The sequence below is a fragment of the Aythya fuligula genome, chromosome 11 (genome assembly GCF_009819795.1).
Source record: "Aythya fuligula isolate bAytFul2 chromosome 11, bAytFul2.pri, whole genome shotgun sequence".
Lineage (NCBI taxonomy): Eukaryota > Metazoa > Chordata > Aves > Anseriformes > Anatidae > Aythya > Aythya fuligula.
In genome coordinates, this window is record NC_045569.1 from 13847482 (window position 1) to 13863477 (window position 15996).

The 15996-nt window shown below is 49.5% G+C and overlaps 1 protein-coding gene across 1 annotated transcript in view; it reads right to left on the minus strand.

Moving 5' to 3' along the window:
- ACAN (aggrecan) overlaps positions 1-15996 on the minus strand; it is a 46543-nt gene that overhangs the window by 1715 nt on the left and 28832 nt on the right. The window contains exons 12-19 of the mRNA XM_032195057.1: positions 14108-15974; positions 13718-13927; positions 13478-13657; positions 12501-13357; positions 3691-3804; positions 629-787; positions 461-543; positions 94-238 (exon numbers count right to left, since the gene is read on the minus strand). Of these exons, the coding sequence (XP_032050948.1) occupies positions 94-238; positions 461-543; positions 629-787; positions 3691-3804; positions 12501-13357; positions 13478-13657; positions 13718-13927; positions 14108-15974 (3615 nt within the window). The remainder of the gene's footprint in view (positions 1-93; positions 239-460; positions 544-628; positions 788-3690; positions 3805-12500; positions 13358-13477; positions 13658-13717; positions 13928-14107; positions 15975-15996) is intronic.

Here is a 15996-nt window from a genome sequence, read left to right on the forward strand (position 1 = left end):
ATTCACATGCTCTGGGTGCTCCCAGTGCTGCCCTTGTGCCCTGGCCCCACAGCTGCTCCCTGAGCCCCCCTCCTTGCTGGTGCAGGAGCTCACCTGTTCCTTTCTTGCACGTGAAGGGCAGGTGGTAGTTGCAGGGGACGTCGTTCCATTCGCCTTGCTCGTGCCAGATCATCACCACGCAGTCCTCACCCGCGGAGAAGAAGTTATCGGGTTGGTTGGGCCGCCAGTTCTCAAATTGCTGGGGGGAGAGGAAAGCCTTTCACCTGGGGCCAAGCCCTCCCTTTTCTCCCGCTACCTCTCCTCCCCTCCTTTGTGTCTCCTGCCTGTTATCCGGAGAAACCACGGGCTGCCCAATTATTTCTACCACCGTGGGGCCCAGCCTGTGGCTCTGTTTCACGAGAGGCTTGGAACCAGCAGGGGAACCCCACTGCTGTGCCCCTGGCTCTCCCCAGGGACTCACCAGCGAGTGCCCGTCGGACCAGCGGAAATCGTTCTCCACGGCTCTGTCGCTGAGCCCGATCCACTGGTAGTCCTGTGCGTGGCCTGAAAAAACCAGACGGGGAGAGAAGAGTGGGTGGTGGCTCCCCGTGTCTCGCTGCAGGTCCCCCAGGTGCCCCCCAACACTCACTGTTCACAAATTCCTGCTCCTCCGGGGTGATGATGCTGCTCAGGTGGGCCTGATGTTCTCGGCACCTGGTCTCGGCGTCCATCCACGTCTCCCTCTCCTCGAAGTGCCTGTAGCAGTGGCCCTGGAACTTGGTCCAGCCGTCCTCGCAGTTCTCCAGGTCTGCAACACACAAGGGCGTGATGACAAGGAGTTGGAGCGTGAGCCTGGAGGCCTCCCAACTCACCTGCTGGCAGCTGACGCAGCCACAGCACAGGACAACACGCGGTCACCGCCGCTAAAAAGCAACCCCTGACCGTGGTGTCTGTGCCACATCCCAGGGAAAATGACAGAAGATATCCAAGAAAAATGCAGAAGAGAAGGGAGCCTGTGTTGAAGGCCCTGTATTTGACCTAAGGTGATCAGTGCTACTGGAAAACTTGAGTAAGACACTTATTTCTGAGCTCTTCCATCCTCGTTGGTGTCTGGGCTTCTTGAGGAGCTGGCCCAAGCCACAACCCCCTTTTCTCACTTGTGCTGACCTGCAGAGTTTTCTTGCTTTGGAAAGTATCTCCAAAACCTGAATCCCAGGGCCCAGAATCGACATTTTGCATGTTGAAAAGGAAAGGGGGGAGGAAAACCCGGGTTCAGGTGGTCACATCGCTTGCTGTGGTTCTGGGTTCTGAGGAAAAGGAAGCCTACCCAGATGGAGAAAGGAGAGGGGGCAGGAACTTACCATGGCAGAGAAAGAAAATGAAATCTCAAGGGAAAGTCTTGGAAGCTGTGAGAAAAGGACAGAAAATGTCTCAGCTTTTTAGAGTGTCTTTTACCACCTGAGAAACTCTGAAGAGTCGAACCTATTCATTATAAAATATAACCACGGATGGGGAGAACAGAGGTCAATGGAGAAGCCACCACAAAAGTAGCTTTCAGTAGCTCCCATCCAACACAACAGCACACTTCTCCATGTGCCTGAAGGAACTGGAGGCAGACACAAAAATGGTGCTATGGTGGCACATGAAATTGAGTTTTGGGCAGGAGCAGCCACTGGCTGGAGGTGGTGTACCTCTAGGGCCTTGAACAAGCTCTGCCAGATCATTTTTTTTCAGTATGTGCATTCGCAGGGATGAGCTTTCCCTCTGCAGTCCACGAGGAGGGAGCAGAGAGAGCCTTGCTACACCCTGGATGGAGAGAGGTCCAGTAGAGGTGAGAGCAGAAACTGAGGACACGCCAGGAGGGGTTTGATGTCAGCCTTGCAGGTGCATGGCCTCCCATCTTTTCTGAGCCACCTTCTGCTCTGGGAGCAGTGAGATTTCATCAGTGCTCGTGCCTCTCTCCCTTTCCTTTAAGGTTTTCTGTGCTCAGTTTCTTTCTTCTGCTGTTTGTAGGTCAAAGCACGGTCACCTTCAGTCACACAAACTCCTGCTAATCCACCCTTCTGTCTTCTTCCGACTGGGGACTGCAGGTGCTTCATAGGCGTTGGGAGGGTTTAAAATGTTTTCTGTCCTCCTTAGCAGATCAGAGGGATTATCTGGAAGTAGCTGAAGCTCTAAGGATCCTTGGTCTCTGCAGGCAGACCGCTCACACAAGGTGAGCAGACTTTGCTCTGTCTTTGGAGATTTAAATGTATTTTTTTGCAGCTGCTTGAATGCCACCCCTTGTCATCACAGCCCGGGGATGGGACAGCACATGGCACAGAGCCTCAGCAGGACATTGCCTGGGAGAAGGGCCGCTCTCTCCTACACAGCTGTTACTTAGGGGAAGACATGACAGCAACCGTCTTGGAGGAGAACAACAAAAAGCTTTGTCCCTAGTAGGGACACTCGTGGTGACAGGAAGGACGGGCCACGCACAGATGGCAGAGATCACCTGCAGTGTCCCGGTGCTCTTGGAGCCCAATAGATGTCAGAGAAAGGAAGACTTGCCTGATGGGAATAATCAAGATTTGCATTCACCACTGAATTCGGGGCATTGATTTCCTCCTGCATCTCCCACGCTATGGGCCCCAGGCATTGTGAGCCCATAAATCACAGAAAGGAGGAAATTAAGGCTGGCTTGGGCCAAACAAGTTTATAAGCGGCTGCAGGGGAGGCATCTTCTGGCGGAACAAAAGGCAGCAGGGATGAGTAAATCGGGAGCTGATGAGGTTTCATTAGCAAGGAGACATAAAGACAGCATCTTTCTTGCCCAGGTGGTCCAAAAATCCTGAGCCTTCTTCTTATGGTCTGCTCCATATGCTCATATTGAAAGCAGAAAGAGAGATGCAGACAGGTGAAGAAAAAAATCCAGCGTGTGTTATCATTCCTTGTGTCAAGGTGAGTACGAAATTGCAAACTTATTCCTCTTGTTTGAGCAAGGCAGGGGAGCTTCTCCTCAGTTAAGCTGACAAAAGTTTGGGCTTCCATCAGCTTTAAGAAAAAAAATAATATTTTTTCTTTTCTTGTAGAAACAAAAAGAAGTATTAGTGCAGGTCAAAGTGCGCCTCATCTCGATGTAGAAGTAGGTCGCTTCATGTTTTCTCAAAGATACACACTCCCTGCTGGTTTTGCCACGGGAAGCCGCGATGCAGAGATGACAAAAATGTCGTGCTGTGTCAGATCGGCCGAGGGTCCTGGGGTGAAGGAGGCTTCTCTCAGCTGCATCCTCACGGAGTGAAACGCAATCATTTCACACGGCCTGCTTGAAGCATCCTTCCATGAAATTCCAGTCTAGCAGAGACAGCTTGCCCGGGGTGAAGATGTGCTCAGATGCTTCCCTGCTGTTACAGATGAACAGGACCTTGACCCAACGAGACAGTGACTTCTGTACGGAGCTCCACCAGAGAAACTGAGCGAGAGAAAGCTGAAGAAGACGCCAGAAGTTCCTGCTTAGGGATCTTAGAGAACACGCCGCCGTGATGAGCAAACTAATCAGAATATGTAAGCAAAAGGCTCGAAACCTTCCCCTGCTGTCCTCCAAGCTGCTGTTAGAGGTTAGCTAACGGAGATGAGGGCTGACGGGAGCACCTGGGATCAGCTCTTTGGGGTAGGGTGGGAAGGAGGTGGTGGAGCTGTTAGTAAGATTAGCTGAAGCCAGGTAGGCCGTACCGATCTCACACAGGTCCCCTCCGTAGCTGGGAAGGCATAAGCATTTGAAAGAGTCGATGCCATCAACGCAGGTAGCTCCGTTCAGACAGGGGCTTGAGTGGCACTCATCAGTGTCTGCAAGAAATGAAGGGCTTCCATTAGGGCTCTGGGCAGGGAACCCCACCGAGAGGAGAACTCGTTTCCTTGCTTGTTTAGGGAGGACCAGGTGCTCTGGGGGAACCTGGGAGGTGTCAGGTTCGTATTTGGAAGCATACTGCCACTGCTGCTGCTGGAGGGACGAAGGCAAGAGGCCCGACCACCCTACGAGGAGGACGTTGGTTTGGTGTCACTTGATGGTTGAACACCGTTCTGGAGACATCAAGACAGCCTCAGCAAGACGTATATCCGACACAGCTCTCAGCCTCTTTGATAGCTGTGGTAACTCCTCATTGTCTGCCATCTCTGCCCGAGGGATGGAACATGCAAACATGTGGCCGTCTCCACCAGCTGTGTGCACATCAGGAAGAACGTGGGCTTCCCAAAAGTGGGAAAAACATCCTGAAATGGATGTCTGTATCCCTGCTGGCATTCCTGGAGCCAGTGTTCCCTACTAGTTTCTTCCTAACCATCATTCAGATGAAGTCCTAGGGCAAGTAATTTCAGTGAATCTAAGTACAGGGAAGAAAAGAAGGGCATTCAATGATGGTTCAAAGACCCTCAGCCTTTTCCTTGTGAGGATTTTAGGAAGGGCTATGGCAGCTTCTTCTTGGTGAAGAACACAGGAGTGCAGTGCCCTTCTCTCCAGATCTGTCCACACTGTGCACTCTCTTGCTTGTGATGGGCCTGGAAGAAGCTGTAGGTCTTTCCCAGCTGTGGATTCCCTCATGGTGGTGGAAACTATTCCTATTTTCCCATCTAGAGCAGCTCTTAAGATTCCCTCTGCTTTTCCACAGCTGAAAAGAGAAGTTGGGATGGGAAGAATTCAGCCCCCAGCTTTCCAGTGTTTCTCAGTTTGCTAATTTGCACAAGCCTGTGCGGTAAGTGCCATCATTTGATAGCACTTCCATCCTCTATCATCTTGGGGAAGAATGAAGGAGACAAGGATGCTCTGAAGAAGACCACGTGTAAGCAGTTTGTATCTCTATATAAGAAAATGTAATTTGTGCTGGAATTAAAGTCCTTCTCCCAGTATCTCTCCATACTGAGCCTTAATCCTACTTATCAACCTTTGGAATCAGAAGGAAAATCGTTCAGAATGGAAAGATCTCAGAGATGTTCAACTAAAGAAACAAGACTAAGGAAGAAGGTGGGAGCACCCCATGCAGGTTAGGCTAAGTGATGACTGATTAGCTCTTCATGCGAGATAACACCTCTTTCTTTCACACTCAGAAGAGAAGCAACTCTGTAAAAGTGCTGACTAACTCCCCATGCTCTTCTTGTGGATGAGAGAGGTTAGTGAAGAAACACTCGAAGATGATGAACATGGTGGCTGTGCAAATACCAGAGCAGAGCAGGGATTCTTCAAGATCTGTGTTCTTCTGGCTAGGGCATTTTCAGCCTGAGTGGCCCAGTTGCTCAGTGTCTCCAGACACATGAGAGCAGACACGTTATACCTGGTGTGAACGTCTGGTTGCTCAGTGGCCAATGTCTGACGATGTCAGGTAAAAGATGGCATGCTTTGTAATGTGCCTGAGGGATGCAAAACATTCTTCCTGACCTTGGATGGTAAATCGGTTCGTGCTTTGGAGCACGAGGACTCTCATCTTTATTCTAGGCTGTGTCACTGTGAGCAATGTAATCGTTCCTCAGATGGCTGGTGGACCACTCACACCAGTTCTGCTGTTAGTTCTTCACTGAGAGAAGGGGGCCTGGTAGAAGAGAGGAGCTGTGCTTGGCTGGCTATTGCTGATCAGTGACACTTGGAGTTCTTAGAAGACAGAAAGCGTGAAGGAAAATGAAGGATCCTGAGGGATGATTACAGCTCTAGAGGTCCCCCCGGGCTTCCAACAGCAGTGGCAGCAGATGTTTGTACTGATTCCAGTGGGCTCCAGCTGAACAAGTAAGGAAAGGCTCTCCTTTGTCCATCAGGCTCCATTGAGGGGAAAGCACAGCGCAGAAGTGGGAACAGAGTACTAAAGCAAGAGCTAAAGCAGAATATTTAGCAGGGGATTATGAATCTTTGGTTGTCTTTGGCAAGGTGGACTAAAACTTGGTGCATCCGAGATCTCTTCTGAGTTGTTGCCATCCCTTGGGCCGGAGGAAGAGGGAGCAGACACACACATGCAAATTAATTGCCACAAATCTCCAGCTGGGAAATAACACCGGGGCAGAATTTCCTTTTACAGACAGTGTATATAATATGACTGCACATATTATATAGGCTGTAAAAACAAATCTCTGCGTACAATATATATGGTATGTATATCTCCATACGTACCCATATATATCTGTTTATATCACACACAGAGAGAAGGTGTTTACTCACAGGTAGCAAAGGAAAAACAGACAACAAATAAAAGTGAGACTTTTTCTTTTTCTTCCCCCAGAAGCATGCTGCAAATGGCTGGAAAGAAGACATTTTAAACACATGATGATCATAAATACCAAACTCCCCCTTCAGCCCGTTTGCTGTGGGGACAGTGACTGTGCCTCCATCTGGATGCAGCATCACCTCACCAGGCTGATATCAGGAAACTTAAACATGTCAGTTAGCTCGGAGGAAGTGTTGCTGATTCTGGTCCTCCCAGAAAATCTGGTCTTGTAGGAAAGTAAGCTTTAAGATTGGCAGCCATGGTGCCTCTGGAAACCCTGGCTTGTGGGTGGTTCTAGGATATCACATCAAAGCCATGGGATTTATGGGAGGTGAGAACTCCAGTGAAAAGAATCCCATCTATCATTCAGTGCCTGGCTTTTTTCTTCTTAACCTTTTCTGTGCCAGAAATTCACCTGCTTCCCCAGAGTTTGGGGCTAGGTGAGGTCAGCACATCACTGTGCCCGTCACCAGCAGACTGTGCTCAGCAGGGGCCAGCCCCAAGCTCCACAGCACCGGCTGCCTCCTCCCTCCCTCATCACCCAAGGGCCTTCAGCATACGTGAGCTATTTATTTGCTTGGGTGAGCAGTCATTCAGAAGTCAGCTTTGCTTTGAGGTGCAGCTTGAGAGCTTATCAAGCGACAAGGAGAAACTCCTGCTATTATTACCCGGCACTAACAAAGGACAACTGATGTGGCATGGGATGCAGAACAGAGGCAGCCCTGGCTTTCAAGAGCTTCGGCTCTGAAACAGAGGCAGAGAAGAAAATGCTTCACAGTGCCAAGAATAGGAAGCCCATTTAGACCTTATTATTAACTCACTTCTCAAGGATAATGCAAAATCAACAGCTCTTTGTGAGATGATTTGCACTGCAGTTAATATCACCCAGAAGTTGCAAAAGATTATCCAAACCTATTGTCAGAAGAGTTTCTATTTTACAATATTAACTGGACTTAAGGTCTAACTTTTGGATTTTTTTTTTTTTTTTTTTTTTTTTTAAACGAAACCAGAAATTAAAACAAAGAAATCTAACGTAAATAGGCTCTTGCATCTGGAAGATGTAAACTGTTGGCTGGCAAAAGCAAGGGGAGTTGCAGTGTTACAATGCAAACTTTGAATTTCCTTCACCATTTTCCTCCTAAGCTTTCTCTTGCATTGCCAGATACTTACTAAATATAGTCAGTACTATTTTCTTTTGATGCAACTGAACACAGCAGAAGTATTTGCCCAGTGTCTTTGAAGACAATGTGCTGTACTAGATCATGGAAATTGGAAAGAAAAATCCTTTAGAAATGAAAGAGAAATAGATCAGTCCTGGTTTTGCTCAGAAGGCAAATGGCATGCAAAAGTGAACACACAGCGAGAAGGGACTACTTTCAAAATCCTTCATCCCAAGCTAAGAAGACAATGCTAGAAACAGTGCTAACACTTCTTAAAATGGTGCAGTTGTCACAAAGTCTCTGCATTTCTCTCAATGGCAGCCTGGATCGATGATAGCAAGAATATCCATTAAATAAGGCCAGGTTTGCACTTAAAACATTTACTGGGGAGAAGCAGCTTGCAAACAGACAGGATGCTATCACCCAGCTCCTGAAATAAACTGTGCAGTTTTACTGGAGCTCTAAGTGACTAGTTTAGAAACACACTCAAGGATTTAAACTCCTGTTTTTGTGCTGCAGAGAGGAAAATATAGGACTGAAAGGCAAGGCATTTTCAGGATGTCCAGCTGTCCCTGTTGTGCCTCTCACCCATTCTTTATAGATTCCTCTAAGTGTGATTATCCAGACAGGGATTCAGAGACCAGATACAACATTATCTTCTAGAGGCCAAAGGAAAAAAAATCCAGGTACAAATTAAATTTGCTTTTCAGAGACTCTGGGGAAGTTTGAACTGATAACTCAGAGAAGAAAAACACTTGAGAAATTGAAGAGTGACTCCTACAAGAAAAGAATAGGAGGAGTTGGGGGAAACAATTCCTTCACATTTTAAGTAAAGTACCAGCATTGAACATCATGTAGCCAGCTGGTGACTTATGATGAGCAATTAAGTTCTGAAAAGAATTAACTTTAACGATTAAACCACATCCTCCATGCAGTGGAAGGGCAGATATTGGCACAGCCTGTTTCTAGGAGAAGCTGCCAATCTGCTGGGATGTTTGATTAGTGTGACACTCCCATGGAAGGAGAGCTCAGCAACTTTTAGTATCTCTGCCTCCAAAACCTTGTATGTAGAAGTTAACTGATACATATAAAAAAATAGCCCAGGGCTGTAGGCTGCATCTTCAGAGAAAGGTCTGAATTAAGCAAATAAAATTTTGGTGCAAAATGCACAGTGTGTCCAGGAGACATCAAATCATCTGGGCGGCCGTGAATGGTTTCTGATTTTGCTCATCTCTCAGCCAGGGCTGGAAGCTCCATTTCCTTCTTGAGAATGTACACTCCCTTCCACACTAGGTGAAGCATTATGAACCAGGTGAATGGTTTTTAGACATTTTTCTTCTGGTTCAGTCTTCTTTGAACCAACAAAGCACTATCCCTTGGATTTCCAGGGTATGAAGAAGGAGGAAAACTCATCAAGACCTTTCACCCTATGACTTCTAACCTTCAGCTGTGCTGGGGCCCTAGGCAGCAGGCTCCATGAGTTCATTTCACCAGAGAGAAGCAAAACTTAACATAAATTGCTGCCATTTCAGCACATTTCTATTTTCCCCCCTGACCTGAGTGAAGTTGTTAAGTCATTGGCTGGTCGGAGTGCTCCAAACCACAGCCTCTCACTGAAGCGCCAGCTTGCTTTTCTCAGCTAATAATTATTTGTCTTCAAATGTTACCAGAAGCAAAAAGACCCACTGAGTTGGCAAAACTCTGGGTGGAGAAGCCAAGTCCATGGACAATTCTTCAAGCTGTAGGCTCGTAGGGTTCCTGTCCTCATGGAGGAGTCAAACTGCTGACTAAAGACGTGTGCAGGCAAAGCCTTCAATTTGGTTAAAAACTAAAGGATACTGGCATGGCAAGCGTTAATTTCTGGTCTTCTTGTGCTTCTGGCTCTGTCCTTTAGAGAGAAGTAGGGACTACAGCAGAGCAGAGAAATATCATTCTTCTGAAATCATCCCACTAACAAGGCTGCTGAATCTAACTGGAACACTTAAATGACAGGACAGGAGCCCAGCAGCCGCGTGCCCCCTGCTCCTCACTCCATGCTCCTTTTGTGAGCTGAACTAGCTTCACCCGTGCTTCAGTGGTAGTCAAAATTTGTTGCATTTAATGGACAACCATTACACCCTGCGAGCTCTGAGCACAGCACAAGGCACAGGTATTAGAGGTGGTCTTTCTGCAAGAGCTAAAGTCAAAGACCAGGAAGCTTCAGGTAGAAAGGGAGCCACAGCACAGGAAACACTATTTTGGGTTCCAACCCGTGGATCTTCCTCATAGATTTTTCATGTGGGAAGAGTAGCTGAAGTAAAAGAAGATCTGTGAACGTTTTTCCTTCCTCCCCTCCCTTCTGCCATCACTTTGCTTTTCTGGAGGAGTTTCCCCTCAGCGCAGAGGTGCTGCACGTTCACGGTCAGTACACTTTCTTGCTGCCTGGATGAGCCTCCTTCAGACCCCAACCTGGGCTGCGTTTCACCCTGCAGGGATACTGCTGCGAAGCTCATTGACCAAAATGTTCTTCCACCTTAGAATATCTTCTGGGGGAGCACCAACCAAGCACATGTCCTGAAGCCCATCTCTGGTTGATCAGGAATCCACGTTAGGCTCCACGCAGCGGTCGCTTACCTCTATCTGTCACCTGCTTAGAAACCCCAGCTGCCGGAGCGTCATTCCCGTGACTCATGAATACACAACACGTTCCAATTTTGGAACATTTTTCAAACTTCTTCACACATGAGCTGCCGAACACATGGTTTTCTTTCTAAATACTTCACAAGAATGTTGGCTAACAAATGCTCCGCAGAATCTGGCAATCGCCTTGTGGGTAATTTATAAAAAGAATAAGCAGTGAAATAAAACCATACTTTGGGGCCAATTTTTTTTTCTTTTGCTGAGCCTCACTGGCTGGTTCCTTTCCTTCCACTCGCCTCCGCCTTTGCTGACTTGTTTTTACCTCCAGGCTAGGACGTGGCAGCGAGCATGGCCCAAAAGCAGGGCTCCTTAGGCGTGCTAAGAAGTTTTTTGGGTATGAAGTTCCCAAGCTCCAGGACCTGGGACCACCCTAATGCCTTGTCCTCACCCATGCCTGCAGCATCTGCTGTGCAGGGGCTCTGCAGGGATGGGGGACCTCAGATGTGTGGGACCAGGGCTGAACAAAGGTCTGCAATTACCTGGTGTCTCAGAGAGAAGTGATGCAGAGGGAACTCGTTCAAACTGCCTCGAGGAAGGAAATGAAGTTAGAAACCAGGCTGAGCTTCACACAGCCCTGCATTTACAGACCCTTGCCAAATCCATCTGCCTGTGCCACGGGGCGCGGATTAACCAGTGCAGGAGGTAAGATGGGAAGGAGGCAGGATGAATTACTTCTGCTAGAAGGAACTGAGTCGGTCTCTTTGCAGATATTTTTGTGCCATGCTTCTGCAGAGTGCCCAACGTGAGGGTGCAGCCCGTCCAGAACCATGACGCACCTAAAGCACACGCAGGACCTTTATGCCACAGCACAAGAACGAATAGTTTTGCAATGGGGCCCATGCCCCAGAACCTGCTACTGGCAGTAGCAAAGTGAAACCAAGCCATGGCCAGGGATGTCGTGGGACATGTTGTGTTCCTGGGCTCCTTCCTGGCCAAGAAGCAGTGGCTGGCAGGCATGACAATGCCCCTGCTCTTCTTCTCCTTGTAGCATCCCAATGCCTTCAAGGCACGTCAGCACTGCTTGGTGCATGGTTGTCAGAAAGCTAGCGAAGCATTTTCACCATACAAGGCTGCTCAGATTTAAATATTGTATCTGTTTATACTTGGCAGCAGTGGGTCCTGCTAAAGCACCAAAAAGGGGCAGGGTGGAGGGAAGCACATCTATCAGCGGGGCTGCCAGAAGGCAGCGTTGGCTTGCTGTGAGCATCACCTCACACATTTTGCCCGTTTGCACTGCAGAGAGCAGCACAGGATGCAGACTGGAGGGTGGCCACACTCCGTGCCAAAGGGCAGTAGGAAGATGGGAGCCGCGTGCCCGATGCTAATGTCACAGCCAGCAGTGACAAGGCGCAGAGCAGAGATTTTGGTCCCCAGCTGGCTTGTTTTGCCTCTCAGCCCCTTGGCGCTGCACAGCAGCTGATGGCCAGCCTGCAGCCATGGAGCAAGTGCTTGGAAACACCCGGCGGTCCGGGCAGCCAGTCAGCACATCACGGAAAGAGAAACAAAACAGGGCAGAGGCTCGCAGCCTGCCTTATCCAACTTCTCAGCCACGTCCCTCAGCCAGGGTGGAAGTCTCCGGCGGGCGGAGCCGTCTTTGCTTTAGTTTCCACATGAGAAGAAAAAAAGATGTTGTTTTCTTTAGATGATAGCGATGGCTAAGAGCAATTTCAGCTGGGGCGTGAATGCCTTGGTGCCTTCCCCAGCCATATCACACCCAGCGGCTCTCGCCAATCGTTCACAGAATACTCTTTTTGCAGCTCCCCCTGCAGCAGCACGGAGGGGAGAGCTCACCTAGGTGCCAGCAGTCAGCCATGGACCTGGGGGCAGAAGCAGACGATGCCCCCACTGTGTTCCTGGCAGCTCCACCGGGCTGCTCATCGGGGCTGGGCTGCAGCCGCATCCACCAGGAGCAGCAGCTCGGAGGAGCGACCGATGCCTCCTACAAGGTGCAGCAGGGGCAGGAAGGCCACCTGCACGTCTCCTGGTGCTGGTCCCCAGCTGCTCTCCCTGCTAAATGGCAGGAGGGAGGTGCAGAAGGCTCCTGGGGATGCGGTTACAGGGGCTGGATAATTAGTACCTACCCGGCACAGCCTATCATCTGTTAAGACAGGAGCTACTGAACATGACGTGGTTTGGGGCCTCGTGTGCTCGTGTTGCTGCAGAGTGACACGGGAGCATTCCCTCTGCAGAACTGTCCCCACAGTTGGGGCGTTAACCACAGGTTTCTTTGGGAACACCAATAATTGCTGCATGAGGGACTGAGACCATGAGGTTTCAGCTGTTAACGGATAGTGGGACCCCCCCTATTTTTATGGCTTCCCACCATAATAATGTTCTTCTTCAGTCTGCTTCTGCGTTAATGCTCTTGGCTGTAGAAGAAGCAAAAAGTAACAGCTATGCCCGCTCCTCTCCTCCCTCCCCTTCCCCTCTGTAGTGTTAGGATTAGGAGAAGGCACAGTACCTTCTGTAGTGGGTCCTAATGCATCGATGGCTTCTTGTGAGGCTTGAGGCAGAGCAGCAGTAGCGGTGGCTGGCAGAGGGGGGTTGTCCAGGACAGCGGCTGTTTCTGTCTCTTGTCCTGATGCCGCGGGAGTGGAGGGCTCTATTTCGAGCTGAGCCTCCTCAGGGCTCCTGGGTCCCTGAGTTAGCTCAACATCTGGAGTGCTGGTACTAATTACAACGTCTGGGACAGAGGTTTCCCCCGAAACGCCTGTGACTGAGTGTGTCGCAGCTCCCGACGTTTCATCATGGATTTCCTTCCCCTCAGGAGCACCAGAGGGCTCACCACTGGCCAGAGATGTGGCAGCAGTTTCCATGTTAACAGCAGGCAATGCAGATGTTTCCCCGCTGGTTTCATGGGCAGCGGAGGCTTCTATGCTGATCTCAGGATAGGCAGATGTTTCACCCCGGGCTTCTTGACTTGTGGGCGTTTCTATTCTAATTTCAGGAAAGGCAGAGCTTTCCCCACTTACTTCTTGAATGGTGGATGTTTCAATGCTAATTTCAGGATAGGCAGAGGTTTCACCCCTGGCTTCTTGTCTTGTTGATGTTTCTGTGCTAATTTCGGGAAATGCAGATGTTTCCCCGCTGGTTTCATGAACAGTGGATGTTTCTATGCTAATCTCAGGAAAGCCAGATGTTTCACCCCGGGCTTCTTGACTTGTGGACGTTTCTATTCTAATTTCAGGATACGCAGACGTCTCACCACTAATTTCATGGACTGTTGAAGTTTCTACACTAATATCAGGAAACGCAGATGTTTCGCCACTGATTTCGTGGACTGTCGAAGTTTCTATGCTGATTTCGGGAAATGCAGATGTCTCTCCACTGATTTCACGAATTGTTGAAGTTTCGATGCTAATTTCAGGCAATGCAGATGCTTCCCCACTGGTTTCATGAACAGTGGAGGCTTCTATGCTAATCTCAGGAAAACCAGATGTTTCACCCCTTGCTTCTTGACTTGTGGATGTTTCTATTCTAATTTCAGGAAAGGCAGAGCTTTCCCCACTAATTTCATGGACTGTGGATGTCTCTATGCTAATTTCAGGAAAGGCAGATGTTTCTCCACTGGTTTCATGGACTGTGGAGGCTTCTATGGTAATTTCAGGAAAGGCAGATGTTTCTCCACTGGTTTCATGAACAGTGGAGGCTTCTATGCTAATCTCAGGGAAGCCAGATGTTTCACCCCGGGCTTCTTGACTTGTGGATGTTTCTATTCTAATTTCAGGAAAGGCAGAGCTTTCCCCACTAATTTCTTGAACGGTGGATGTTTCTATTCTAATTTCAGGAAAGGCAGAACTTTCCCCACTGGTTTCTTGAATGGTGGACGTTTCAGTGCTAATTTCAGGAAAGGCAGACGTTTCCCCACTGACTTCCTGAATCGTGGATGTCTCTATGATAATCTCAGGGTAAGCAGATGTTTCACCCCAGGCTTCTTGCCTTGTTGATGTTTCTGTGCTAATTTCGGGAAATGCAGATGTTTCTCCACTTACTTCCTGAATTGTGGATGTTTCTAGGCTAATTTCAGGAAACGCAGATGTTTCCCCACTGATTTCTTGAATTGTGGATGTCTCTACACTAGTCTCAGGATATGCAGACGTTTCCCCACTGATCTCTTGAATCGTGGATGTTTCTACACTGACCTCAGGGTATGCAGATGTTTCCCCACTGATTTCTTGAATCGTGGATGTCTCTACAGTCACCTCGGGATATGCAGATGTTTCACCGCTGGTTTCATAAACTGTTGATGCTTCTATGCCACTTTCTGGCAGCGCAGATGTTTCCCCACTGAGTTCACCAGATGCAGAGGCCTCACCGCTTGGCCCAAAACCATAGGGGAAGGTGACAGCTGCTTCCCCACCCAGTTCCTGTGAAACTGTTGGTCTCGTCACAACTTCTAGTAAATCAGAAGTGACTAAAGTGACTTCTGGAAGTCCTGAGACCTCCCCACTGATATCAGTCACTGCTGAAGATTGTCCACTTATATCCGTAGCTCCAGAAATGTCTCCACTGAAATACGGGACCCCAGATGGCTCTCCACTGAAGTCTCCTGTCCCTGAAGGAAACCCACTAGACTCCACGGCTCCAGACCCTTCTCCAGATAGTCCTCTGTCTCCAGAAGGAAATCCACTGATCTCCATCACCCCAGACGGCCCTTCTCCCAGTTCTTGTGCAACTGATGTCTGCGTTACAACTTCTACCAAAGTGGTATCCACAAGAGAGACCGTAGGAAAGCCAGAGGGGAGTCCACTTTCCTCTCCAGAAGGCAGGCCGCTGCTGACATCCACACCAGAGACTTCTCCGCTGCTGTCGATGACCCCGCTTGGAAGTCCGCTCATCTCGAGCACCCCAGAAACACTCCCACCAAAGTCCATGTGTCCCGAAGGCTGGCCACTGAGCTCCAAACCCCCAGACGCCATGCCCGATGTCTCCCCACCTCCTGAGGGCAATCCACTGATCTCCAAAATCTCTTTTGCTTCTGCTTCTGCGGGTGAAGGGGTAGTCACCTCCTCCAAGCTGGCATTTATGAAGGTAACGCCTGAGGCCTCAACGCTTCCATCACCACCAGAAGTAAGGCCGCTGAGGTCCACCACACCGCTCACCTCAGGGACTCCAGAAAGTTCTCCGCTGACATCCAGCCCCGAGGGGAACCCGCTGAGCTCAGGCACCCCAGAAGGTTCCCCGCTGAGCTCAGGCACCCCAAAAGGTTCCCCACTGTGCTCAGGCAGCCCTGAGGGCTCTCCACTGGTTTCAGCTCCTGAGGGCAACCCCCTGGCTCCTCCACTGGTGTCCCACTCAGCAGACGGAAACCCTGATAGCTCTCCTTCACCACTGACTCCAATCGATCCTTTTCCCTCCTCTTGCCGTCCCGGTGCCGTTGTTACAACTTCCACCAAAGTGGAGTCCACAAGAGAGACGGTAGGAAAGCCAGAGGCGAACCCGCTTTCCTCTCCAGATGGCAGCCCGCTGATGAGTTCAGTACCAGAGATTTCTCCGCTAAAGCCAGAATGCAGCCCGCTGCTTTCAGCTCCAGAAGGCATCCCGCTAATGTCTGGTATCCTGGAAGCAGACACGGTTATATCTTCCTCCGCAGAAGGTAAGCCACTGATATCAACAGTGCCAGAAGGCAAGCCACTCAGGTCCCCGGAGGGCAGGCCACTTTCTCCAGGTAGAAGGCCACTGGTATGCAGGTCTACAGATGGTAATCCACTTTCTCCAATCCCTGAGTGTTCTCCACTAAGTTCAAAACCTCCAGAAGTTGGTTCTCCGCTTGTATCTGGGGCTCCAGATACCCACCCAGATGTTGAAGATTCACCACTGACTTGGTGCTCTCCGGATTCAGGGATCTCTCCTGACACTGACACTTCGGTGATGGAAACATTGGTACTTGTTTCCCCTGGTATTACGGTAGCTGGAGGAAAAGCAGATGGGCTCACTGGAAAAAAAAAAAAAGGAGG